The 27,349-nt window shown below is 50.3% G+C and overlaps 1 protein-coding gene across 1 annotated transcript; it reads left to right on the top strand.

Annotated features, from left to right (window-relative positions):
- The first annotated feature begins 14,171 nt into the window (after positions 1–14,171).
- Positions 14,172–21,057, top strand: LOC138438197 (keratin, type II microfibrillar, component 7C). Its single transcript, XM_069586391.1, has 9 exons — positions 14,172–14,600; positions 16,204–16,412; positions 17,455–17,515; positions 17,637–17,732; positions 18,313–18,477; positions 18,745–18,870; positions 19,123–19,343; positions 20,040–20,071; positions 20,559–21,057. The coding sequence occupies exons 1-9, from the start codon at positions 14,217–14,219 to the stop codon at positions 20,744–20,746; spliced, it is 1,482 nt and encodes a 493-aa protein (XP_069442492.1). The 5' UTR covers positions 14,172–14,216; the 3' UTR covers positions 20,747–21,057.
- The last annotated feature ends 6,292 nt before the right edge of the window (positions 21,058–27,349 follow it).

Genomic DNA, 27,349 nt, shown 5'->3' on the forward strand with positions numbered 1-27,349 from the left:
TGAAGGTGCTGGCCTCTCTTCTTACATGCTGCTGGCTGGCCAGCCACTAATCCCTTCCATTGGCACAAGGAAGACAACTGCGGGGTCATGCAGGTCATCCAGTGCACATCCGGTCTTATAGTAGAGTTACTGAAGCTAGTAGTGGCCTCTCGATTCAGAAACATGCCTTATCCACTTTTATAGCCCTCATGGCAACCAGCACATACTAGCTCCTCAGGAAGCACTGCTTGAATAGCACAGACACAAGAGGGAAGGGCCAATGTGTGGAGAGCTCCTCCATCTAGTCCACAGACACTGGCTGACCCTCCACTGTGTGCCTCGCCTGGGAGACAGCCTGGAGGAGGTGCCTTCATTCTTGGGGGTGAGTGCTGATGTCCCACCCGAGAAGGACCCTGGTCTAGATGCTGTGGGAAATGAGAGTAGACAGAGTTTGCTCATTCCCATGGGAAGACCAGACAGAGGCAGGAAAGACCGATGGCAAGAGAGGGAAAGATGACCGATCAGGCAAAGGGGGTGCTCCTGGCGTTCTGAGGAGGACCATTTACTTATGGTAGGCTGGGGTCGGGTGGGGGGATCACAAAGGAGGTGGGAGCCAAGGCAGGTCCTGGAAGACAATAAGATCTGGCAGAGAGAACAGAGGCAGGGGTGCCAGGCAGAGGCACTGGGCAAGCCAGACACCCAGAGAAATTGCCCAGTACTTGAGGCCCCTCGACAAACCAAGGCCCTCAGCCCTGGCCTCCCGCCCCCACCTTATAAGATGCCACCTCCCAGAAGAACAGTGGGGAAATGGACCCAGTGGGGAAGTGCCTGCCTCTTGGATCAAGTGCCAACGGCGGCCCTGACTGCTATGTTGCCAAAGCCCTCAGCTCGCCAGGGTCTTGAGTAAAACACTCATTACAAGAATCTCTATGCACAAAGCCAAGAACAAGGGCTAACCTTCCAGAACGCCCTCTGCAGGAAGCAGGGTTGGGGAAGGGGCATAAGAGAAACAGGACAAGGAGAATAAGCGGGGAGTCCTCTGTGCTCTCTTTCTCTCCCTCTCTCCCTCTCTCTCTCTGTCTCTCTCTCTCTCTCTCTCTCTCTCTCTCTCTCTCTCTCTCTCACACACACACACACACACACACACACACACACACACACCGCCGCCCACAGCAGGAAGTAGAGTCCTACTCTTTGTGGGGAGCACAGGGATCTATCCAGAGGGAGCAGTTCATGCCCCAGGAGCAAAGGTGCAGAGTCCCCAGGTGAACCCAGTCAGTGATGGGATAAGGAGACCCTGCAAACTGAATTCCTACAGAAACAACCGACTCCAGTCTTTTGCTCTTGTGGTCACAAGACTGCCTCCCCTTCCCCCCTTGCTGGCACAGTTTCCGCACCAACCCTGACTGGTGGGAGGAGACTTGCCTGGGCCTGAAGGCCAGGCTACTTCTCCACGTGGACTTGCTGATTAAGGGAAACAAAATAGAAACTGCAATACAACGCGGGTGCTCTGGAAGGGTCTCAGGCTGGTCTCTGTATGTTTCTCACATTCAGCAAGAATTCATTGAGCCCCAGTGCCAGTCACCATTCTTTGAACTTGGGTTACACCCGTGAATAAAGCACACAACAACGTGTATTTTTTTAAAGTTTCCATTCTGCGGAAAGAGATTGACAATAAACTTGGTGGCTCAGATGGTAAAGAATCTGCCTGTAATGTGGGGGACCCGGGTTGAATCCTTGGGTCGGAAAGATCCCCCGGAGAAGGGAATAGCAACCCACCTCAGTATTCTTACCTGAAGAATTCCATGAACAGAGGAGCCTGGTGGGGCACAGTTCATAGGGTTGCAGAGTCGGACACGACTGAATAACTACCCTAGATGATGATAAGTCTTATGGAAAGAATAAACAGAACAAGACAAGAGGAATCAGGAGAGTAGGAAGAAAGATAGAGCTGTTCGTAGCAGGGTGGTCTGACTGGGCTGCACTGAGAAGGTGACTTTGAGCCAGGGTTTTGAGGAGGTAAGGGGATGAGCCACGAGGGCAGAGGAAGAGCCAGGGCAGCTGCTCAAGGTGCAAACAGGCCTGGCTGGTTCCCTCCAGGAACAAGGAGGCCAGTGTGGTTTGAGGGGCAGGAGCAAGTTCGGAGTGTGGGCAAGTCTAGTAGACACAGGGAGCGGAGGGTTCCACTCCAATCATGGAGCCAGTAGGCTCCCACTGAGGGCAGTGTGGGGCCGGGGGGCTTGATGGCATGAGCTGAAGTGTTAGATGACCTCCATGACATGTCAGTAGCCTGGAAAACAGACTGCAGGGGGAGGCAACGGAGGAAGCAGGGTGAAGGGTCAGTGGGAACCCCGGGAGACAGCAGAGCCTCGTGCCAGGGAGGAAGCCCCAGAGGGTGTGCAAGTGGCCAGCTTTCGGTGGAATCTGAAGAAAGAGCCAACCACATTTCTTGACAGATTGGATTCAGGATGTGAGAGAAAGGGAAGAGTCAAGGATGTCTCCATGTTTTCGGGTGGGGTAAACCTGTCCCTGGTCTTCCCCTGTGGTTAAGCAGTAAAGAATCTACCCATAGTGTAGGAGGCATGCATTTGATTCCTCGGTCAGGAAGAGCCTGTGGAGGAGGGCATGGCATCCCACTCCTATATTCTTGCCTGGAGAATCCCAAGGAGAGAGGAACCAGGCGGGCTACAGTCTATAGGTTCGCAAAGAGTCGGACACGACTGAGGTGACTGAGCTCATGTGCACGCAAACCTGTCTCCACAACAAAGAAAAGCAGTGAAGCAGTGAGAAAAATGCCAAGATCAGTGCCCCAGACACTCAGCCTGGCTCTGCTGACGCTATAGCCTGGCACAAGTCACCCACCCTATCTGGTCCCCCGTGTTCCCAAGAGCATGCCAGGGTCAGACTGGATGGCCGTCAACATTTCCTAGGGAAGCCATGGTATCTCAGTTTTGGTGGGAATCCATTAGAGTTCATCATTCCACAGGGCCTGTGCTAAGTACACTGGACAGATGATAGATAAATAGGTAGATAATGAATACTTAGAGATAGGTAGATGATAGACAGATAGATAGACAGATGCTGAACTCTCTTCTCCAGCCAACAGGCCTGTTTCTCGCTGTGTCCCATCCGTTACCTGTGTGAAAGTGAGCTGCTTCTGGTCCCAAGCATTGCATGGGAGAAACAAGAGCAAACCTGCTTTGTTGTCTTTGGAACTGAAGCCATGTGACCTGCCCTTAAACCCTTGTGAAGTTAATCTTTTAAATTCTAAGTTTCACCTGAAATGATCACAGTATTGTTTGTTAATCGGCTGTACCTCAATACAAAATAAAAAGTGTTTCTTTGAAAAACAGCTGATCTCATGCACAAAATAAATAACACAAACATGAAAAAATCTGAGTTAAAATACCTCTCTCTTTAGCATCACTGACTTCTTTGAATGCCTAGCTCTGTCTCTTTTCATTAACATTATTTGTAACAATATTGTCAGAATTTCATTTTCTGTTCCTTCTTAGGGCTCTGAGTATGTATTCATACCAATAATTTCTTGAAATTTAATTTTACAATATACTTTTCTAGAGCCTTGTTAAATGATGAGTGTGTTTAAAAAAAAAAAAAAAAGTCCTTCCATTGCTATCATGGACTGGCAAGGGACAAGATCTCTTCCTGCCAGCTTTGTTCACACACAAACCAGGGCTTCCCAGACCAAGAAAACTAAGCCTTATGGTTTCCTCTACCCTCTGGAGACAGAACTGTTGAGGAAGGACCCCAAATTCACAGATGCTCTGATCTTAGCGTCTGTGTTCATGCATCTGGCTGGTGTCCAACACATGAAATTCTTCACTCAACAATATTCAAGTCTTACCATCTGTGTTTTTAAAGCATCATCTCCACCATCTGAGGAAATGGCTGGTTCCATCCAGCTTTGCTTCTTCTCCTCTTTCCTTTTCACTGAAATACATCCTTCCTTAACTCCAAGGAGTTTTTTAATGCTTTATGCACAGTGTGACTTCCTCCCTTTACATTAAAGCTGTTTCTTCCATATAAAGTCAACTGCCCTTTAACTCCTGAATTCCATCCCAACAATTGGTGGACTCACAATTATCTCCTTTTGTTAACATTCCATCTATCTGTATCTGTTGCGCTCGTTCAGGATTTAAGGAAAATGCGTGTCCTGGCGGTCTGGCCAATGGTGGCTTCCTAGGAGGATGTTAGAGGGGGACAGGCTGCACGTCAGCAGTGGCACCGAGTCGCTCCGGGGTGTGCAGGGACTTGGGGCAGAAGGCGTCCCACTGTTCAGGACCAGTGGTGACCCAGGCGTGTTGGCATCTCAGAAGTGGTCCCTGCTGCCTTCTCTCAGGGGGCCTCATGCGTTTACTCTCAAAGGTAGAGAAGATTAGGCTAATTCCTCAGCATCTCACATGCAGCATCCCTTGGGTGGAGTTTCTTGTGGAGCCTGGCTTGCTCCCTGATATATGATACCTTTGGCCCAATTACAAATTCTGACCTAATCTTGTTAGTCTTGCAGCCAAAGGGCACAGAGATGAGCCTTCTTGCCCCAGAAGGACCTAAGGGCAGGGAAGGCAGAACTTGTAGGATTACTGGGTGCATTCCTGTATTCCTGTATTGTAAAGAAGGTTAGCTTCCGGGGCTGAGAGGAAATGTGTGTAATCATACCAGTGATGTGTCCCCACGGTGGGGGATGGGGGGCGGTGAGTGGCAACAGTGTACTCTGGTGGGGAAGAGTATTTTGTCACTGACAATGTTTAGAATTGCTCGCACTTGGTGATAATAAGAACAAACTGATTTTTACTCAGTTTTACTATTGGTTTTTAATATGCTTACCAAAAAATGCCCCCTATGGCCTACACCCAGGGAACGTCAGTCTCATTGTATCCTTCACCCCACCCCATACATCACCAAGTGGCTCAAATACAGTAAGAGTTGATTCCTTGATCGCTTAGCACAATTGAGGGTATAAACGGGTCAGTAGGATAGCCATCCACACAGGAATTCAGAGACCCAGGCTCTGATCAGTGTTGTAGTTCTCGCCTGGCTGAGACATGTAGGTGTTGGATGCTGGATTAATCACCAAGGAATACAGTCACTAGTCACTCCTGCTGCCCGATGTGAAATGAGGTGGCCTGACCTCACAGCCTGCAGGGGGCTGGCATTTCCAGTTCCATCTTGGCCTTGGGCTGGGTCAACCTCACATCACCTTAGACAGACTTTAATGTAACAGACTTAGAAATCCTTCCATACATGCAGAAGCTTTGGGTCAACCCTCAAGTATCTAGAGTTTTACTAAGTGTAACACCTCCTCCCCTCACAATCCCAGATCAGCAGAAGGTTCCTGCCTGCGGATTAGATCCCTATTTCTAAGAGGCTTTCAAGCTAAGTGAGATGTGCTGAGATGGGGCAATGACAAGCAGACGGGCACAGAATAAGAGCCTGGAGCCAGGACAAGAAGGGCAAGGCCCGCTTGTGCCCTAGGCAGGTGGAAGGCAGAAGCAGGGTTTCTGAGGTGCGGGGTTATCAGAAGAACATCATATCACTGGGGAAAACAGGAGCAGACCTGGGGGAACAGCTTTGAGTCTCCTGTATCGGATGCCAGAGGGAGAAAGAGGCTGTTCTGATTTCTGGGGTGAAATAGCTGCTAAAAAACTATGATTCAGACGTACAAAAACCTGAGTTATCCATTACGGTTTTGAATGAGGAATGGAGATTCAGGAGATTTTTCCAGAGACCCCAGAATAGCAGCCAAGTCCCAAAGCTCAGCACCAAAGGATGTTAGTCCCCAAGGTCTAAGAGAGCCACATATTGAACCTGCCCGTTACTCCTCATGGTCATAGGCCCCAGAGATGTTCTGGGAGAAAGCTGAGGTGGAAGGACCACAGTCTTGCCAGTGCCCAGCAGCATGGAAGGCAAAATGTGGCCAAATGTTTTCAGGCAGCACCAGTACTGGGGGACCTCACAGGAATCAACCTTCAACGAGCTTGTGGGACCGCTGCTCAGCTGTAGGCAACCATGGAGCCCGCACCCCCACCAGCTGTCACCTAGGCAGAGGCCTGCTCAACAATGCTTCCCCTTGATGCAACACATTGAAAATCTCCTCAAAGAAGGTGGTGGAGGTGTGTTATGAGAGACCTGGCCCACCCAGCCAAGCCTTTATAGCTGTAAGCAGACCGGCTGGGCCCTGGGGAGGTGGTTTAAAAGTGGGGTGAGAGAATAGGTTTGAGCAGAGCTTAAAACTGAAATCTTAAAATGAATTTAAAATGTCTTAAATTCTGAAATGAGATGATTCTAACAAAGAGTGGTTGCAAATTACGGAATCCAGCCCAAAACATAGCAGCTTTTTAAAAAACTTTCTATTTTGTATTGAGGTATAGCCAGTTAACAAGCAGTGTTGTGATAGTTTCAGTTGAACAGCAAAGGGATTCAGCCTTACTTATATTAATACCTATATCCATTCTCCCCAAAACTCCCCTCCCATCTAGGCTGCCACGTAACGTTGAGCAAAGTTCACATGCTATACAGTAGGTCCCTGCTGGTTTTCCATTTTAAACATAGCAGTGTGTACATGTCCATCCCAAACTCCCTACCTATCCCTTCCTCCATCCTCCCCACCCCCAGCAACCATAAGCTTGTACGCAAAGTCAGTGGGTCTAACACGCAGCAGTTTTAAAAGCCAACATTTGTTTTACTTATGAATCTGTGGTCTGGGCAGTAATCAGCAGGGTCAGCTCATGTTCTGCCTCAAGGAGCTCCCGAATTCTCAGGCAGTACCCACGGATGCTCTGAGCCCAAAGTGGCAACCATCCTTGCCCTCTGCTGCTCAAACCACACAGGAGGAAGAGTGCCCAGTCTCAGCCCCCTCGCTGCTTCTGGAGGAATAGTGGTGGTCAAGACAGCAGCCCATGGGGGTCGAGGGCAACTGAGGAGTCCTGAAGAAGAGGTTTGGTGTCTGTGTTGTGGTGAGGGAAAGTTGATGGGGACATGAGAGGCAGCTGTACCCACAAATGCTGTCAGGCTGCTAGGGGACAGGACTGATGCTTTGGTTCCCGAAGAGGTGAGGACACCCAGGGGGCTGCAGTGACAGGGGACTCAGCTTCAGGTTCCACTTAGGGGTCCCTTCCAGGGTTGCTCAGGCTGGTCATGAGACAGGGAGGCAGCTAGCTGCCTGGAGGGTGTGGTGGGACTCAATGTCCTCTGGAGTTCCCCAACCCCAACAGCTCAGGAGGCTTGCCAGAGGAGAAATAGGAGCCAAACAGAAAAAAAAAAAAAAAAAAAAGGCCCAGAAACACTTATAACTAGCCCTTTCCTATCTAGCTCCAGGCTCTCATCCAGCTGCATCATATCAGCCTGATGTGCAATCCATTTCACAGCTCCGAGCTCTGTGGTTCAGACCATCCGACAGAGATGCATGAGTCCCACTCTGGGACCTGAGGTGCCTTAGAGAAGATGCTCCGGGACTGCCGGCACTGCAATGCTTCCCCACTAGAGGGCATCCTAGTCTGGCTACCAAACGCACCCAATACCGTGATTGGGGAAAAACCATTTCCTCCATGAAGCCTTCAAAGGTTGATGGGCATAAAGTGCAGCTTCCCTGACTCTTCCCAGCCTGGATTTTTTTCACTCTCCCAGAAGCTTCCCTCTGAGTGCTCAGCACCTCTTGGTATAACCTCCTTGGACAACCCACAGTCATCACCCCTACATGTTAACTTTCTAACAGACCTTGTGTACCAGGCCTCCTTCCTCTGGTCCTTCCTATACCTTGTCAATTTCAGCTCCTTAAAAATCTGCTTCCAAGACACATCTACCCAGGCACCAAAGGCTCAGCAGAAGATGTCTGAAGGCTCCTCAGCCCAGCTCAGGTTGGCCCCAAGGAAGCCCTCTTTCTCATCTCCTAGGTCTTTCCCACTTTCTTTGCTTCATTTCTGGTCTTTCCTTTAGACCACTTGGCCAGAGTTGAGTCCATCACACTTCCCAGTTCTTGGCACAGCGTCTTCACCAGCCCATAGAAGGCTCTTCCCTCCTTTACTCATCTGTTCCACCTCATTTCTTATCCCTCCTCTCACTTTCCTCACCAAAGGCACCCACTGTAATGCATGTGATGATGTCTCCAAATTGTATAAAGTATTATAGCCTTATCAGCATAAAGCAGGGCTTTCCTGGTGGCTCAGATTATAAACAATCTGCCTGTGTTGCCAGAGACTTGGGTTTGCTCCTTGAGTTGGGAAGATCCCCTGGAGAAGGGAATGGCTACCCTCTCCAATATTCTTGCCTAGAGAATCCCATGGACAGAGGAGCCTGGTGGGCTACAGTCCATGGGGTCGCAAAGAGTTGGACATGACTGAGCAACTGAGCATACACACACACATTGTGAAGTAAGTAGCAATGCTTCTGGACAGTGTATATTTTATTTGCATAAACGGTATGGTTTTGACACTGTTTAACTCAACACTGTGTTGTCTGTAAGTACATCAGTTCTGTTGCTTCAAACTTCCATAATACACCTTTATCACCTTTTATGTTATCTAGGCTGACTCCCACTTCCCTCTGCTACAAACAAGGCCATCATGAATTGTCTGGTGCCGGCAGAGGGGCTGCTCTCAGATGTGGGGCTGGACTTCCCTCAGAAGTGGGGTTGCTGGGTCCTAGGCTTTACACAGGCCTAAATACATGCACAACGCTACCCTGCTTTCCAGAATGCCTGCACCAGCTCTTATTCCACCCCAGTGCCCTAGGGTCCCCATTCTCCCAACTCTCCACTCATTGTTGGTAGTGCCTGTTTTTTAACCCTTGCCATTCTGATGGTAGAAGGATATCTCATGGTTCGGGTCTGCATCCTCTAAGGACTGGCAGGAGCATCCTCAAAGCCATTTGGTCTTTCCCTTTGGGGGGCTGTCTGTGCAGACTCTGGCTAGCTTTCCACTGGATTTCCTGTCCTTCACTTGTTGTTCTGTAGGGCTCCTTATATACTGCAGATATTAAGCTTTTCCCAGGCTCTCTGCTTTTTCTCTATAGTCTTTCTTTCTTTTTTTTTTTTTCTCTATAGTCTTTCATTGAAGTAGAATTCTTAATTGTGATTTAATTATGTCAATCTATCTTTTTCCTGTTGTTTTGATTTTTTCTTTGTGTGAGTGTGATTTTGACTTCTAAAGTTTGCTTGAGAAGTCTTTTCCCACCCCTAAGTTACAAGGGTTTGCTTTTATATCTTGTTTGCTTTATACTTGCATGTTTCATGTCCAGACCTTGCATTCACTGAGGTCTCCCATGGCACAGGCTACAGACTGGACACCAGCTCTATGCTTTCCATGTAGTGGGTCTATGTTTACTTATCTCACCAGCTGAATAAATAACTCTTGTTGCCAACATCATCAAATACCAAATTTATCTTACATTAAAGGGCCTGTTTTGAGCTCTCTCTTCTGTTCCAATGGCATTTACCTGCCCCTACACAGGTACTAGGCTTCTTAATTACTGTGACTCTCTATCCTCAGATATTCTCTTTGCTTTCCTTTTTTCACAACCAACTTTACTGTAAAGGGACTTTATTCTTTTGCATAAAAATTAGATTGATTTTATCAAGCCCCTCAAAAGAAATTCAGCTGGAATTATATTGCATTATACTTAAAATTAATTTAGAGAGAATTGATATCTTTAAAATATTAGGTCAGATTATTTCTGAATATGATATAATTCTACTTAGATTTTCTTGTATTCTTTTATAAGAGTCTAACCTCTTTCATAAAGATTGTATGAATAGTTTATTGTTACATGGCAACTATTGCGCTGTTTTGATCACTCTTAGGAATGGTATCTTTATTTTTCTATTTATTTTCTCATTGGTGACACTGATATAGCAACACACTTTTAATTTTTGTAAGTTGATCTTGTAACCAGCAACACTGCTCAATGTATCCTGTCATTTCTAGAGTTTTTTGGTTGATTTTTGTTGAGTTTTCTATGCAGCTGATCCCACTGTCTACAGATAATACCAGTCCTTTCTCTCCTACATTAATTGCATATATTTATTTTCTTGACCAGTAACTCCAGTATGTCAAGCAAGCATGGCTTTGAGAGCCCGTGTCTTTGTCTTGTTCCCAACCTTCATTGGAATGAGCCCAAAGTTCACCCTTTAGGTATGACACCCTTTGAGATCCACCAGTACTCTTTGAATATTTCTGTGCTGTTCTGCCCTTTTCTACCATTCTGACTTCTCCAAGCCCTACCCACCCTTCAAATCCCAGCTCAAGTCTGGCCTTTCCCACAGAGCCTCCCTGATTGCACCAGCCTACAGTGAGTCCCTGAAACAGACGCACTTTATCAGGCAATTGACAATCAAGCATAATCAATCTCAAACTGCCTTAGAAAAAGGACTATATCTACTATCTTTAACATGTACTTGTTTCCAAACCTACCTGATTAAACAGTCAGCTTTTGGAAGACAGGGAAGTATGGAAAATGTCTCCTCATCTCTTACAGAACATAGTACTCGCTGAATAAACAGTTGTGGAGTAGGTGACGGTGCCACGATTTATCAGCTCCAGCCGCTGTGCCTCAGTGTATTGCAAGTTCAAGGCCGAAGGCAAAACTGGAGGCGGCAAGATTGGAGAACAAAGTAGGAAAGGGGAGGGGACGCAGTTCCCCTAGATCGCAGGCAAAGCAGGCTTAGCCTCAGGGGCTTTCACGGAGACCGGCTCGTTTCATCCTTAGGGAGGCCTAGGAGGCCAGCGTTCCAATCCTCACTTTACAGACGAAGAAACGAGGCACACAGAGATGGCCTTACTCGTCACACAGCTAGTCAGAGGCAGAAACGGGATTTGTATCCACATCTCTGGACTCTCACCTCCTCTCACAGGCTTCACTGAAACAGCCTCGTCTCTTCCGGACAGGCAGCACACAGGCACAGCCCGAGCCAGGGTGGTCCTCTTGCACCTAGTGATTTTACCTAAAGTAAGAATTAAAGGACTCATGGGTATAAAGGCAAGAAGAAATGACCAAAGTCTGGGCACCCATGGGTCAAATGCCAGGCAGAAAGGCAGGTGACCACCAGAAAACTGCACAGTTATGAATAAGGCTGGGTGACGCTAGGCATCCCAGGGTGGTAGGCAGGAATCAGAGCTACAGGGTGAGCTGCAAGTCCAGACAGCAGAAGCAGATCAGTCCCCAGGTGGACCCAGGCCAGCTGTGTGAAGGAGAGACACAGGGCACAGGCCTTGGAGACCAAACCATCCTGGGACGCGGCCAGAACCTTTATAGCCCAGGATGAGGGCAGGGCCCAGTCCAGCCTGGAGCCCAGGTGGAAGCCGCCTGGCAGAATGCTGCTGTCCCTTTGTCAGCTTCCTCTCTAAGGGGGTCACCAGGGCTCAGTTCTCTTTGTTCTGGACCACTTACACATAAGTGCTTTAATTAAAGCTTGCTGAGGCGGCCTTGATTGCCTCATAAAGCTGTCGGGCTATTTTCTGCTCACACGAGGATGATACTTCACAGCCAATGCTCACTGACCCTTGGCAAGGTCCTGCTGGTCCCTGTTAGCATACAGTGTAGGGGGGAGCACCTCCTGCCTCCAAGCATGCTCCTCATCCTCCCAATATTCCAGCAAAGTCTGGATTGCATTCATATTTTACAGATAAGGAATCTGGGAAGCATAACTTATCACAGGTCACAAAGCTAGTAAGTGGCAGAGCCAAGCTGCCAACAGTGCTTTTCATCTCCAGAGTCTACGCTCCCATCAGGACCGGGACCTGGGTACACTCACAGCTCCCCCAACCCAAGGAGATGGGTGTGTCTACACAGAGACCCTCAGTGAAGAGTACAGTTTGGATACCGAGCCCACTGGATCCAGGTAGATGAGCAGGATCAGAGGACAGAGGCAATTAGGAGTGTGGCGACAGATGGAGGATCCACCGTCTTCCATCCCTCAGCATTTGACCAAGAATTAATCTCACATAACCATTGGACATACAGTGAGAAACTTCCAGAAGCTCACCAGTTCCAGCTGAGACAAGAGGAGAGAAATATCTGGTTCTCTCTTGGCAGATGTTTGAGTCAGCAAGGGCTGAGCAAGAAAGTACCAACCAGCACACCTCCCACCGAATCACCCCCAAAGTCCCACTGGGCATTCAGCTGGATTCAGTCACCCCCAAACTCCTAGGCTGCCTCCTGTGTGTCTCTCACAGCTGATGCCCCTATCCCACAGAACCCACTCCAGGCACAGGAGTCTGTGGAAATCTGTGCCTAGGGCTCAAGAGGAGGGGCTGCGAAGGTCTATTTTCAGCTCCGAGTGTATGTTGCCCAGCTCCCTGCCAGATCTCCACAGTTCACCCATTCCCTGCCCTCCCAGAATAGATGGCCCCTCCCTCACCCTGGGACATAACTGACCACTCACCTGAGAGGTGGTAGGGAGGGCAAAAGGTGAGGCTCTGGGAGAATGCTTGGAAGGCTATTTTTAGCCCAGACTGGGTCAGCATTTGGTGGCAGTGGGTCAGGAAACAGGTTCATCAGAGGAGTCATCCTCAAGTACAAAGCTGCTCAAGAGACATACGCTCGGAAGGGTTTATAGGCTCACATTCTCAGATTAGGGAAACCTCCTGTCTCAGTCCCATAGTCCACCCATCAAAGTCATCAGTGGCCCAGGTGCAAAAGGAGGGGGGCAAAATAAGGGAATTTGGCTTTCAGGACAGCCATATGAACCCCCACCTCTGCTCACCCAAGGATCCTCTGAGGGAGGACCACTTCAGGACTCTGGTGACACCACTTCAGGACTCTGGTGACCTCCCCTACCTCCAACACCTTTCACTCTTCCAAGTGGGCGCATACACACCGACAGTCATCACTCAGCTTCCCTGCTAGGAAACTGAAGGACTTCCACCCCACCAACATCTGACCCCAGCTCAACCTGGGCATTAGGGGCTTCCTCCTACCTGTGACCTCTCCCCTTCCCACAGTGAACAAGCCTTGGCATCCCTGGGTCCACGCCAACCCTCTCCTACCTCCACATACCTCCAGTCTCTGCTGGATTCCCAGGACCTAGCAAGGTGCGTGGCTGGCACTGGATAAGAATGTACCGAATGAATGAAAGAACTAGTGATGGCACGGTTTCCAAATCAGAACTGAACTCCTTCCTCGTCTCCCACCAACCCTAGCCTTACCCCACCCTGGTCCTCCTTAAACACACCTCCAAGGAGGCTCCCTGGATTAATCCTGCAGCTCTGGGGTGTTCTGCTCTCACTCCTGCCCCTGGCCCACCAATGTGTGCTCAGTTGCTTCAGTCGTGTCCGACTCTTTGTGACCCTTTGGACACTATGGACCCACCAAGTTCCTCTGTCCATGGGGATTCTCCAGGCAAGAATGCTGGAGTGCGTTGTCATCCCCTTCTCCAGGGGAGCTTCCTGACCCAGCAGTCAAACCTGCATCTCTTAAGTCTCCTGCATTGGCAGGCAGGTTCTTTACCACTAGTGCCTCCTGGGAAGCCCACCAGTAGTGATGCCTAGAACTCTGAAGAACAACCTTGGTTCTCTCCTGAACTCTCTGACTCAGGTTCTCCCATGTCCCAGTGGATGCCCCATGGCTCCTGCCCTCCTAGGAATATCCAAAGTGCAGGGGTCATGCTCTCTCCCAAATCTCTCCCCCAACCCCCATCACGGAATAGGCTCTGGGTAGGAACAGCTTAAGAGAAGCTCATTTTGACGGTGAAGGATGGGACATACTTTAAGAGATAAAGGCAAAGAGGCCCATAACGAGAGGTTGTTCAGGACAAGCCAACCCCCTCATGGGACAGGCCAACCACTCTACCCCAAGGCCAGGTCAGAGGTCCAGGGCCCATGGTCCAGCCCTGTGCCTTCCAGAAAAGGATTTGGGGACCAGGCTCTACCCCAGGTCACTGCAACTATCGCCTGCACTCAGAGCATGGAGTCCAACTAGATACTTCTAGGAGGTCTCCACTTCCAGTAGCAATGGGAGGGGGAGAAGAAGCTCGTAAACGGCTTTGAAGATGAAACAGGCCTGAGGCCGAGATTGTTGACACAGCTCTACTGAATAGGCAAACAGTTGGCTCTTAAGAGGCCAGGGTGATGCCAAGCCAATAAAATGCAGCTGTTGTCTCTTTGCTGCCCCTTTTACTGCCAGCTACCCTGGTGCATAAAAGGGCCTGCCACAGCTCAGGGAGCACAGGCCTTTGGCTCAGTCCTCTGCCAGCTTCTCCACTGTCCAGACACCTCCCTGTCTCCAACATGACCTGTGGCTTCAGCACTGTGGGCTCTGGATTCGGCAGTTGCGCCTTCAGCTGCGTCTCCGCCTGCGGACCCCGGCCCGGCCGCTGCTGCATCACGGCCGCCCCCTACCGCGGCATCTCCTGCTACCGCGGCCTCACTGGGGGCTTCGGCAGCCGCAGCGTCTGCGGGGGCTTCCGTGCCGGGTCCTGCGGCCGCAGCTTCGGGTACCGCTCTGGTGGTGTGTGTGGCCCCAGCCCTCCCTGCATCACCACCGTGTCAGTCAATGAGAGCCTCCTCACGCCCCTCAACCTGGAGATCGACCCCAATGCTCAGTGCGTGAAGCAAGAAGAGAAGGAGCAGATCAAGTGTCTCAACAACAGGTTCGCTGCCTTCATCGACAAGGTGAGTCTCCTTGATCATGCCTTTCCTGAATCCCACCCATGCTCAGAACCCCAGCTGGGCACTGAGGAAGGAGGCAGAGACATGCCCACAGAAACCCTCAGGCCAAAGGGAGAGGAAGTCACGCCTCTTGAACACAGACAGAAAGACAAGAATATGCTCAGAAGCTGCCTCGTCTAATAGGGGAGACAAACGGAAAACACAGAAGCAGAGCTAAGGGCAGAAACTCTAGTGCTGAGAGATAACATCTTGTGAGCAAAGGGCTGCTGTGTGGGTGTTCAATGCATTTGAGGACCAGCAGCTGCTTATTTGGCAAGGAAGTACTCCCCGTGTCCAAGCAGGGCTGGTGACTGCGATACTGGAAGACTGCCCAGAAGGAATCTCCTGGTTCACACAGAGCCCTTGATATAACACTAGTTACTTGGCCACTGAGCAGGGCCCAGAGTGGCTTGTCCATGCCTCTGTGCCTGGGATCCAGGGGTGAGCAACAGACTTGGTCCCCACTCTCCTTGGCCTTGTGGAGAGGAAGGTAGTATGTGGTCTGGTTGAAACCATCTGCAGATGTCAGTGTCCAGCTCAAGTCTTCTCCACTGAATCCAGGCAACTGCCCTGAGGCAGTGGTTCAAGGGGCCAGGGGAGAAGGCTTCATTGAGGAAAAAGTTCTGGGGCCAGAGAAGGTTATCCAGAGCCAAACTTGTGAGAATTCATGCTACAGAGATACCCACCAGGAAGGGCCAAAAGGATCTGGAGCTCTTAAGAGCATGAGAGACCAAGAGTAGCGCAAGAAAGGACTTACAGGAAAGTGGCAAAGTTATTACAGAAAAGGATCTGAATGGGGTGGTGGGCCAACCTCATGGAAGAAGAATGGATGTGAAATTTCTCTTGGGCACAATTGTCAGCAATTACTGTAGTAAGAGAAGCAAGTTCCCCCCACCCCACCCCCACCCCGCAGGGCAGAAGATCAAAGTTGGAATTCTTCTGCCACTATGAGATCTCAGGCAGTTAGGGAACCTCTCAATCCTATAAAACTTCCTCATCTGTAAAACAAGGGGGTTGGCACACACCACACCCCTGCACTAATAGTCCAGGTGACTATTATTCTAATTGCATTGTTGTCATAGGATTTTGATTATTGGCACATACTTTATTTGGTAACTTTTACAGCTGGTTTTTCTAAAAAGGTTGACCTGTTCATTCGCACGCTGACAGTTACACCTGTCTTGGAATAGCAGACATTCTGCATTCGTGTGCTTTTCTGCAACAGGGCTCATTAAACTCTCAGCAAGGCAGGCACTCAGGACAAGGGTTAAGTGCTGGGCCCAAGGACACATTATTAACAAGAGCAGCAGGGTCTGGACTCTGCATGGCTTTAGTGCTTTCCATGACAGTAGGTATACTGCCTTAGAAGAGACTGACATTAGCTCCAAGGAAGGAATTCCAGGAGAGCCACTGAAGCCCTAACATGGTTTAAAGAGAGGGGACATAATGCTTCTGAGGACTCTGGGTCAGAGAGTTAGGGATCCTGGGTCTTGGTGCTGGGACCCTCCTGCCTCTTGCCCTCTGGTCCTACAAGAAGAGGTTCTCAGGCTCTGCCTCTGTGCGGCAGGTGCGCTTCCTGGAGCAGCAGAACAAACTACTGGAGACCAAGCTGCAGTTCTTCCAGAACCGCCAGTGCTGCGAGAGCAACCTTGAGCCCCTGTTCGAGGGCTACATCGAGACACTGAGGCGGGAGGCCGAGTGCGTGGAGGCTGACAGTGGAAGGCTGTCCTCGGAGCTCAACCACGTGCAGGAGGTGCTGGAGGGCTACAAGAAGAAGTGAGTGTGGGAAGGCACCGGCTCCGGGAAGGGCTTGAAAGTGGCTCCAGGCACAGGGGAGCGTCCAGACCTGTGGCTGGGTCTCTGCCTGATGATCAGGAAGAGCCTGTGCCCTCTGCCCCTCCTCGAGGCACATGGGTTCCATGGGTGGGTCCTGGCCCCCTGGGGATGGAGCTCAGCCTGACTTCCTACCAGCAGGTCAGGGAAATGATGTTCTCTCCCTTTCTTCTACCCATAGATTCTTCTCTTAGGACCCCAGAAAAACTAACATGGCTGATCCTTTTGAGTCTAGCTTTCAAAGTCCTGGACCTTCTTTTGAAGTTCACCCCTTCACTCAGCTAACACTTTCTGAGCACCTACCAGGCACCAGGCAGATCTGGACAGGGTGATAGCAATCCAGGGGCGAGTGATAGACCCAGCTCGTGTTTTTGTGGGGCTTGCAGTCCCCTGGTAGGCAGAGATGGCAGAGTCACAGACAGAGACCTCCGATGACAAAGAGTGACACGGAATACGAAGGCGCACACTGGGTGCTGCCAGGCCACCGTGCTCCCTGCCTCTGGCTCTGCCCACAGAGCAGCAGGAAGCAGCAGGCTCCACATCTCTTGGCTGAGCCAGGAGGAGGATGACAGAGGGGAGCTCCTACCACCTGTAGCCAGGGGCAAGGGGAGGAGTCAGAGGAAAGGGGAATGCAGACCTGGGTGAGAAAAGAAGGTACCTCCCAGCCCCAGCCACACACACGCACACACACACGTGCACACAAGCACATGCACACACACAGCTTCTAGATCCTGCCCCGGCCCCGCCTCCACCCCCACCCCACTGAGGAGCCCAGAGGTGATGTGAAGGTGGGTGTTTCAATAGTCCCGTGTATCCCAGGAGGCCTGGACTAACCACCTGATTCCTCCCTGGTCCCACCCCATTTCTTTTGGAGGTGGGGAAACGAGTGGAGGGGGGAGCTGGGAATCAGGCTTGTTTGCTTACATGCTTCATGGTCAAGTTTAGAGTTGCTCAGAAGGGGCCCTGTTTTCCCCATACCCCTCAGGTATGAAGAAGAAGTTGCTCTTCGGGCCACAGCGGAGAACGAGTTTGTGGCTCTAAAGAAGGTAAGTGCGTGAGCCAAGCCCCTCCCTGAGCCCCTGGCCACCCTGTCCTCTCTGTCCTGCGACGCTGCAGCCAAGCCCGCAGAGTGACCTTGCATCTCACGGCCCCTTGAACCCTACACAGGATGTGGATTGCGCCTACGTCCGCAAGTCGGACCTAGAGGCCAACTCGGAGGCCCTGATCCAGGAGATTGATTTCCTGCGGCGGTTGTATGAAGAGGTGAGAGGGTTCTTGATCCTGGTGGGCATTCCTGAGCCCCTGTCCAGCCCTCCCACTGGCCGACTGATGCAGAAATACAGGATGAGACTGAAGGGTTAGGCAGAGGAATGGAGAAGCAAAACGGGACAGAATTAGTAAGGGGCACGGAATTAGTAAGGGTGACGACCTCTAGGACAGCTGTGCCTTGGGAAACCAAAGCCCAGGCAAACACCTTGACCGCATTTTCTCTAGCTCAGATTTTCTCTGGCAGCCAGGAGCCTGTGGATGGTCCATGAGAACAAGAAATGGGTCTCCACACAGGGGCCTGGACCCCAAGGAAGTGTCCCCAGCATGCTGGCTGCAGGGACAAGATTTACAGGGGCCTGAAAAATCCCCAAAGCAAACATTTGAGAAGTAATTGCACTTTTTTCTAAATGGGATTTCCTATCTGTATGGAAAGTGATGCAATTTCATCAGGGAATTGTCTACTCCAAAAGAGACTTTGGCTCCAGATGGACCTAAGAGATTACAGCCATTGGCGGGTGAGGAAAAGCTCAGATAACTTGCTTATACTTCGTTTTTCCTGACTCCCGATCCACAGGAGATCCGAGTTCTCCAAGCCAACATCTCGGACACCTCAGTCATCGTCAAGATGGACAACAGCCGGGACCTGAACATGGACTGCATTGTGGCTGAGATCAAGGCCCAGTATGATGACATCGCCAGCCGCAGCCGGGCCGAGGCTGAGAGCTGGTACCGCAGCAAGGTGAGTGCTCCAGGACAGCTGCCTCCTAGACACAGCAGTGGTAGGGACTTGAGGTATATATAATTAGAAAAACCTTTTTTTTCCAGGGATTCTGATCCCTAGAGATGATAACAGAGGGGCAGACGGTTCTCAGGTTACAGTGGCAGGACTGAGTTGCCATGTATGGTTGCACAGGCTGAGCACTGTACACCTGAAAATCATCCACGTTGTCCTGAGTGGGTGGAATGTCATATGCTGAGCTTCACGAGCCTTTCTGCTTTCCTCCAGTGTGAGGAGATCAAGGCCACGGTGATCCGGCATGGGGAGACCCTGCGCCGCACCAAGGAGGAGATCAATGAGCTGAACCGCGTGATCCAGAGGCTGACAGCTGAGGTTGAGAATGCCAAGTGCCAGGTAAGGAGTGTTTGAGGCCCACCCAGGGTCCCACCGGCAGTGTGTGTGCCCAGCTGGATCTCACCATTCACTCTCCAGCCCATCTGGATGACTTGAGTCCTAGGTTATGGCCATCCAGGGAGCCCTAGGTGATAAGAGGGAGAGGTCTATTCCTGGGGTGATCTCATCTGGGTGGAGAGACTGGACACATCCAGGAAATGGACACAGAGACCCAGAGGCCATAACCCACCTTATTCTCTCCTGGGCCCTTAGAACTCCAAGCTGGAGGCTGCAGTCACCCAGGCTGAGCAGCAGGGCGAGGTGGCCCTTAACGATGCCCGCTGCAAGCTGGCCGGGCTGGAGGAGGCCCTGCAGAAGGCCAAGCAGGACATGGCCTGCCTGCTCAAGGAGTACCAGGAGGTGATGAACTCCAAGCTGGGCCTGGACATCGAGATCGCCACCTACAGGCGCCTGCTGGAGGGCGAGGAGCAGAGGTAAGGATCATCTCGGTTGCCGCATGAGTTCCACTTGCATAGGTCTGCCCACTTCTGATTTTTCCTCATCCTAGTCTCAGTCCTAAGAACTGGTCCCAAGCCAGACTCTGAGCTCTTTGAAACCTGTATCTCGAAGGACTAGAATACGGTCAATAGCATACAGAGAGGAAATGAGGGCCAGGGCCACTGCAATGTCCAGAGTCCCAGAGAGCCCAGGGCCTTCCTAGATTTAGAACCTAGGTGCCCTGCCTCCCAGTTCAGAACATCCTCAAATTATTCCATCCTCAGCTCTTGCGAGATCTACTCCCTGCCAGGTTTCTTGGCAGTCATCCTGCCCTAGTGTGGAGATGCTGGCCAAACTCTGATCCTGGCCTCATGTGACTCCCCAAAAGAAACTTCCTCTTCCTAAAGCTGAGCCCAGCCAGGTATGCCAGGTATTGTTGCTCCAGCTGTGCACTGCACAAAAGCAGCCAACTGAGGGGCAAGTGAGGATGAAATTCAATATATACTCTGTTTGCTAAATAGTGTGCCCTGGCATTGCTGCAACTGCCAGAACATCACTTTATAAATGTTAACACAAGGGCATAAATATAGGCCAGAAATAGCCCATTTGACCCATCCTGGCACCCAGAGGAAACTTGAGGATCTTATTCTAACCTGTTTTCTCTTTCCCTTATTCACCTTTTCCCCACTCAGGCTGTGTGAAGGCGTTGGAGCTGTGAATGTCTGTAAGTATTCTGAGCCATGAATAGGAAAATTCTAGATTGGGCAATAAGAGTGTCCTGGCTATGAGTGTATAGAGATACCAGGAGGAGTGTTTCAAAGAATTCCCTCAGTAAATGGGAGTAGGTTAGTCATACAGTAGGAGAGACTGAGGTTAGCTAACAGGAAGAACCTCACAGTATGAATGAGATCGGAAAAAGATCACCGCAGGAAGGGACCTCAGATGTCACGCAGTACAACCCTCACCTTGTATAGTGAGGACCCTAAGGCCCAGAGCAAGGAAGGGACTTGCCCAAGGCCACAAAGGAGATCCAGGGCCAGAAGCCAGGGCTCCTGATTTGCAGGCTAAGTTTCCGTCCACACCTTCAGAACACCAACTGAAGGCCCTTTGTGTCCTTCCTGGGAGGGCTGAACAGATAAGAGAGGCCAGAGGAAGGCGGCCAGATGCGGTGGCCACTAGCAGGCCTCCTGACACAGCCCTCATCCCCGCAGGTGTCAGCAGCTCCCGCGGCGGGGTCGTCTGCGGAGACCTCTGCGTGTCGGGCTCCCGGCCGGTGACGGGCAGCGTCTGCAGCGCCCCCTGCAGCGGGAACCTGGCGGTGAGCACCGGCCTGTGCGGGCCCTGCGGCCAGCTCAACACCACCTGCGGAGGGGGTTCCTGCAGCCTGGGGAGGTGCTAGGCGGCCCCCAGGGAGAGCCAGAGAGGCCCCTCGGCCTGCCAGACATGCCACCGCCGCCACTGCTGGCTGAGAACAGCAGCGCCTCGGTAGCTGGCCCCCTCGTGTTCTGAGAATACACCACGCCCTCCTTCCCCTCAGCCTCTGCTCTGCTCATCTTGTCGCACCTGAAGGGGATGCAGCCTGGGGAGGGACTCCTCCCTTCCGCTGTCTTGGCCTCTGGCTTCGCCCAGGAAGAAGAGCGCTCCTTCCCATGTCCCCTGACTCTCTGGCCTCTTGTCCCTGCCGTTTCTCTAATAAACCGGTGGACCCGCTTTCTGTGCTGTGATGTCTGGCTTTCTGGGAGTGAGCCCCACGCACCGGTGAGCACCCCAGCCCAGGGAGAAGGCCTGAGGACTGGAGTGCTTCTGGTCTGCCCTCAGCCTGTGCTCCTGCAGGGCCTGTCCCCGAACAATGCCGGCCTCCCCCTGGCCCGGCAGTGCTGACCTTCCTCAGTCTCACCTCTGGGTCTGGGGTAGCTGGGGACTTATTCCTCTGACTGGTTTCGGAGGGACTCAAAGGAGGGCACAGGAATCCGCTGGAAGGCTATGTATGTGTGTTAGTGTGTGTGTGTGCGCACACTTGTGTGCACACTTTTAGCCCCCTTCCCACCCACCGTGCTTGCTGGGCACACCTTCACGCTGCTGCCCCACCTCCACCACACAATGCACCACAGCAGTAACAGTCACAAGTGCCAACAGCCACCTCAGGGGGCCACCCTGTGTCAGCCCAGACCCCATCCCACCTCATCCCCACTGCTGCCCACCAAACAAGGGGAGATGAGACCCTTGACACTGGCCCCTCCCCCTTCCGCACCCCTCCCCAGCACCTGGAACAGCCTCCCGGCAAAGCCCTGTAGCTGGTAAGGGGGTACTGGCTACTGACTCTCCCAACCGCCCCACTCGCTGCCCTCACCCCCACATACCTCAGAGCTTCCATCCTGCCCCCTGTGTGGCCTGACCTTGCATGTCCTCTGTTCAGGAAGTGTCTGGGGGGTCTTAGGAGGAAGACCTTGAGGAGCCCCAGCCCCATTCTGGAAGCACCAGGCCTGTAGTAACCCCTCTCCTGTGTCGCCCATTTCCCTCCCACTGGCCCTCTCCTTGTCTGCCTTTGCCTTGCCTTATCCCAGAGCCCAGTGCTGGTCCTTCCTCAGGCCCTGACCTTCCTACCCAGCTTACCACACTCTCCCTGGAGGACCCAGAACCTTCCTCACTCCCTCCTGGAGTCTAGAGTTCCTTGGCTCCTCACGCAAGCCCCTTCTGCTCCCCATCACCCTCACCCCTTCCCCTCTCTTGAACTCTGAGTCTCTGGTCTTTCACTTTCTTGCTCTGCAGTCCAGGCTATCAGCTCTTCCCTGGCTCACCTCCCTCACCCAGGCAAACTCACCCTCAAGCATGAAAATGCCTCAGGGCCCTTCCCTCACCACTCTGAGCACACTCCCTGGACAATTACCTCCACCCCTTGCCTTCCGTTACCACCACGGTTAACATCCTCCCAGGTTCAAATCCTTCAGCCCAAGTCCCCGTGGCTCTCCCCTGCCCTGACCTCACTCCCCAGCTTCAGACCCACTAGCCCCAGTTCCTCCAAGACCTCTCCACTTGGCTGTCCTGGAGACTCTTCCAACCCAACAGACCTTCCAGCTGAACTGACTATTCCTCATTCCCTGCACTGGGGTCTCCTCCTGCCTCACCTGTCAAGATCATCATCACAGCTGCCCAAATCTGAGCCTCTGTGATCTGTCCAGGCCTGAACTCTCCCCTTCAAAACCAAATAACCCCTAAGTGCTCTCCTTTGTACCTCCTAAGTATTCCTCTCATCCATCTTTTTCCTCTCTCTGCTGCTGCTACCATCCACATTTTGGCCGTCACCATCTTGGTTGGAGACCTGCTGGTCTTCCCTTCCAGTCTACACTGTGCGGCAGCCAGAGGCATCTTTCCAAAACACAGATCTGACAGTGGATGAAGTCAAGACTTTCGACCATGACGTGCCAGTCCTGTGAATCTGGCTGTGACCCATCTCTCAGTGTCTCTCATCATTCCCCTGCTCTGACTTGGGAGCCCTGAACACCTCTTAACTGAGAGCTGGCTTTTGCACAGCAAAGGAAACCATAAACAAAATGAAAAGCCAGCCCTCGGAATAGGAGAAAATATTTGCAGACGAAGCACTAACAAATAATTAATCTCCAAAACATATAAGCAGCCCATACAGTTCAATATAAAAAAAAATAGACAACCCAGTTAAAAAATGGGTGGAAGATCCACATAGACATTTCTCCAAAGAAGACATACGTATGGCCAACAAAAATACATGGAAAGATGCTCAACATTATTAATCATTAGAGAAATGCAAATCAAACCGGCAATGAGGTATCACCTCAAATGGGTCAGAAAGGCCATCATTTAAAAATCTGCAAACAATAAATGCTGGACAGGAGGTAGAAAAAAGGGAACCCTCCTATACTGTTGGTGGGAATGTAAGTTGATATAGACACTATAGAAAACAATATGGAGGCCCCTTAACAAAATTAAAAATAGAGCTACCATATGACCTAGCAATCCCACCACTGGGCATATAACCAGAGAAAATAGCAGCTCAAAATGACACGCACCTCAGTATCCATAGCAGCACTGTTTATAATAGCCAGAGCATGGAAACAGCCTAGATGCCCACCAACAGGGACATGGATAAAGATACAGCACAAATATATCATGGAATATTACTCAGCCATAAAAAGGAACAAAATTGGGTCATTTCTAGAGGCATGGATGGGCCTTTCAGTTCAGTCTCTCAGTCATATCCAACTCTTTGCAACCCCATGGACTGCAGCACGCCAGGCCTCCCTGTCCATCACCAACTCCGAGAGCTTGCTCAAACTCATATCCATCGAGTCAGTAATGCTGTCCAACTATCTCGTCCTCTGTCTTCCCGTTCTCCTCCTGCCTTCAATCTTCCCCAACATCAGGGTCTTTTCTAATGAGTCAGTTCTTCGCATCAGGTGGCCAAAGTATTGGAGCTTCAACTTCAGCATCAGTCTTTCCAATGAATATTCAGGAGTGAATTCCTTTTGGATTGACTGGTTGGATCTCCTTGCAGTCCAAGGGACTCTCAAGAGTCTTCTCCAATACCACAGTTCAAAAGAATCAATTCTTCAGTGCTCAGCTTTCTTAATGGCCCAACTCTCACATCCATACACGACTACTGGAAAAACCATAGCCTTGACTAGATGGACCTTTATTGGCAAAGTAATGTCTCTGCTTTTTAATACACTGTCTAGGTTGGTCATAGCTTTTCTTCCAAGGAGCAAGTATCTTTTAATTTCATGGCTGCAGTCACCATCTGCAGTGATTTTAGAGACCAAGAAAGTAAAATCTGTCACTGTTTCCATTGTTTCCCCCATCTATTTCCCATGAAGTGATGGGACTAGATGCCATGATCTTCATTTTTTGAATGTTGAGTTTTAAGCCAACTTTTTCACTCTCCTCTTTCACTTTCATCAAGAGGCTCTTTAGTTCCTCTTCGCTTTCTGCCACAAGGGTTGTATCATCTGCATATCTGAGGTTATTGATATTTCTCCCAGCAATCTTGATTCCAGCTTGTGCTTCTTCCAGCCCAGCATTTTGCATGATGTACTCTGCATAGAAGTTAAATAAGCGGGGTGACAATATACAGCCTTGATGTACTCCTTTCCCAATTTGGAACCAGTCCATTGTTCCATGTCCCGTTCTAGCTGTTGCTGCTTGACCTGCATACAGATTTCTCAGGAGGCAGGTAAGGCTGTCTGGTATTCCCATCTCTTTAAGAATTTTCCATAGTTTGTTGTGATTCACAGAGTCAAAGGCTTTGGCATAGTCAATGAAGCAGAAGTAGATGTTTTTCTGAAATTCTTTTGCTTTTTCTATGATCCAGTGGATGTTGGCAATTTGATCTCTGGTTCCTCTGCCTTTCCTAAATCCGGCTTGGACATCTAGAAGTTCACAGTTCACGTACTGTTGAAGCCTAGCTTGGAGAATTTTGAACATTACTTCACAGGCGTGTGAGATCGGTGCAACTGTGTGGTAATTTGAACATATTTTGGCATTGCCTTTCTTTGGGACTGGAATGAAAACTGACCTTTTCCAGACCTGTGGCCACTGCTGAGTTTTCCAAATTTGCTGGCATATTGAGTGTAGGACTTTAACAGCATCGTCTTTTAGGATGAACCTAAAGACTGTCATACAGAGTGAAGTAAGCCCCAAAGAGAAAAACAAATATTGTATATCAATGCATACACGTGGATCCAAAAAAGTGGTATAGATAATCTTATTTGCAAAGCAGAAATAGAGACACAGATGTAGACAACAAATGAATGGCTTCCAAGGGGGAAAGGGGTTGGATGGGAGGAGCTGAGAGATTGGATTGACACATATACACTATTGATACTGTGTATAAAATAGCCAGCTGATGGGAACATACTGTATAGCACAGGGAACCGCACTCCATGCATTGCAATGTCCTAAATGGGAGGGAAATCTAAAAGGGACGACATATATGTATGTATTACGTGTGGCTGATTCATTTTCCTCTTCCCTAGAAGCTAATACAACATTGTAAAACAACTATATGCCATAAAAATCAATATTTAAAACTTGAGGCCTGCCCAGAGGCTCTACAAGGGCCTTTTCAGTTCTGACCTTTTGGGGAAGTGACTCTGGACTCTGCTCTGGGATTGTAACACCTCCTTCCCAGGGACTTAGCAAGGAGTCTGTAGTAACCTTGGGAGGTTGTCCAGGTGCCACCTGGAGGAGCCCAGGGACACCCCCACACCTCTGGAGGTGATGTATTTGCCTTCCAGCTACCAGCTCAAGGGACCAAACAGGACTGACATTGTATATTCAACTTCTGTAAGAGCTTCAAGTCCTGAGGCCCTGAGCCCCACCTCACACCTTACAAAATTTTTTAAAGAATTATAGCAGATCTAACTCCAAGGAACAGAAACCATTCAAAGTGAAAAGAGGCCTCTGGGCTCCTAACCTCCTACAGACAAGAAGCAGGCTAAGAACACATGAGTTGTTTCTCATGGAAAAGAAAGGATGGTACAAAAGGTGAGGCCAAGATTCCAAAGGATAGAGACAAGGGCAGAGGAGAACCAATTCCAGGGAGCAAAATTAGGCACTAATCAGATACACTCCCAGTCTCTGCAACAGGAGGAATTAGCAATGAGTGCCTGACTGTACTTAGAACTGTTATGAATCAGGGACTTCTCACTGTGTCAAATTTTTCCTCTTTCTAAACAGAAGTGCAGATTGTGGCTATCCTACCCCCAGAAGCTCTACAAAGGGCCTTTTCAGTTCTGACCTTTTGGGGAAGTGACTCTGGACTCTGCTCTGGGATTGTAACACCTCCTTCCCAGGGATTTAGGATTCTGTAATAACTGAATGCAATGGTGATTGCATGATAGGTGTGGTGGACATAAATAATTGTCATTTAATTCACAAGACTTCAGCCTGAGGTAGATAATAATGGAGGAGCTACAATAAAAGAACCATATCCCAAGAGTCTCATGTGTTAATGGATCTAATCCAACCAGTGAGATCCTGAATTTCCAGCTGATGTAATAATTGGATGAAATTTGGGGGGATCTTTGCAGGAGTTAGCATATGCTGTTTGTGGAAGGGACATGAATTGTTGTGACCAGAGGGCATACTGTGGGGTCTGGTGTCCACAGGAAGACTTGGCCGTTCTGTTCTTCTGTCCACATATAAGCCAGAACAAGGTGGAGTCTACTTCCCCTCCCCTTGAGCCTGAGCTGGCCCTGTGACTGCTCTGGCCAGTAGAATATGGTGGAAGTGAACTTCTGAGCTCAATCCTAAAGAGGCCTGGCTGCTTCTGCTTCCTACCTTCCTTCTTAGAACCCAAGCAGCTATATGAGAAAGGCTCATATGGAGGAGAAGCAAGCCCCTGGACTCCAGTTATCAATGCATTGTCTGTCAGCTCCAGATTCACCTGCCATGGCCTGCTCTGTGAAAATTTAGAGGGGCCCTTTAAATACCTTCCTTTGTTTACTGGAACAAGATTGAGCTTGTCAGTAGAGGGTGATGGAGAGAGAGCGCAAGAGGAAGGGGCTTTCCTTCCTGGCTCCAGGTTCCTCCTGGCAGACTCCTGCAGCACCCACAGTTTCTCCAGAACTTCTCCTGTGTTGCCAAGGCTTTTCTCCTGCAGTGCACAGTGGTCAGCAGTTTCCAGTATCCCCCTCGGGTGGTTTTGAGGTGGAGACACGTCTTCACAAACAGGTCTCCCTAGTTTTCCCTGGATCTGAGGTCCGGATCTTGGCATTGGGGTCCACTTCCTTGGGTGCGCTCCCTTAGGTCTAGAGGTAGGGGCTGCTCCTTATAACTGCAGCCCCTGTATGCTTAGATTTCTTGCTTCTTACTAGCCAAACTCTCATGACTCAATCACCTAGTACAGTTAACAATTCTTTATATTAAACCTCATCTGTTCAAATGATTGTCTCCTGACTGATATGTCCTGGCCAACAGCTCCAGCTGAACTCCTAGCTAGTCATTCAGTCGTGTCCGACTCTGTGTGACC

The sequence above is a fragment of the Ovis canadensis genome, chromosome 3 (genome assembly GCF_042477335.2).
Source record: "Ovis canadensis isolate MfBH-ARS-UI-01 breed Bighorn chromosome 3, ARS-UI_OviCan_v2, whole genome shotgun sequence".
Lineage (NCBI taxonomy): Eukaryota > Metazoa > Chordata > Mammalia > Artiodactyla > Bovidae > Ovis > Ovis canadensis.

Excerpts from the sequence above, each read along its gene's own strand:
- LOC138438197 (XM_069586391.1), top strand. The coding sequence starts at position 14,217 with ATGACCTGTGGCTTCAGCACTGTGGGCTCTGGATTCGGCAGTTGCGCC. Across the intron at positions 14,601-16,203 it reads TCGCTGCCTTCATCGACAAG|GTGCGCTTCCTGGAGCAGCA; the intron begins GTGAGTCTCCTT and ends TCTGTGCGGCAG. Across the intron at positions 18,871-19,122 it reads TTGAGAATGCCAAGTGCCAG|AACTCCAAGCTGGAGGCTGC; the intron begins GTAAGGAGTGTT and ends CTGGGCCCTTAG.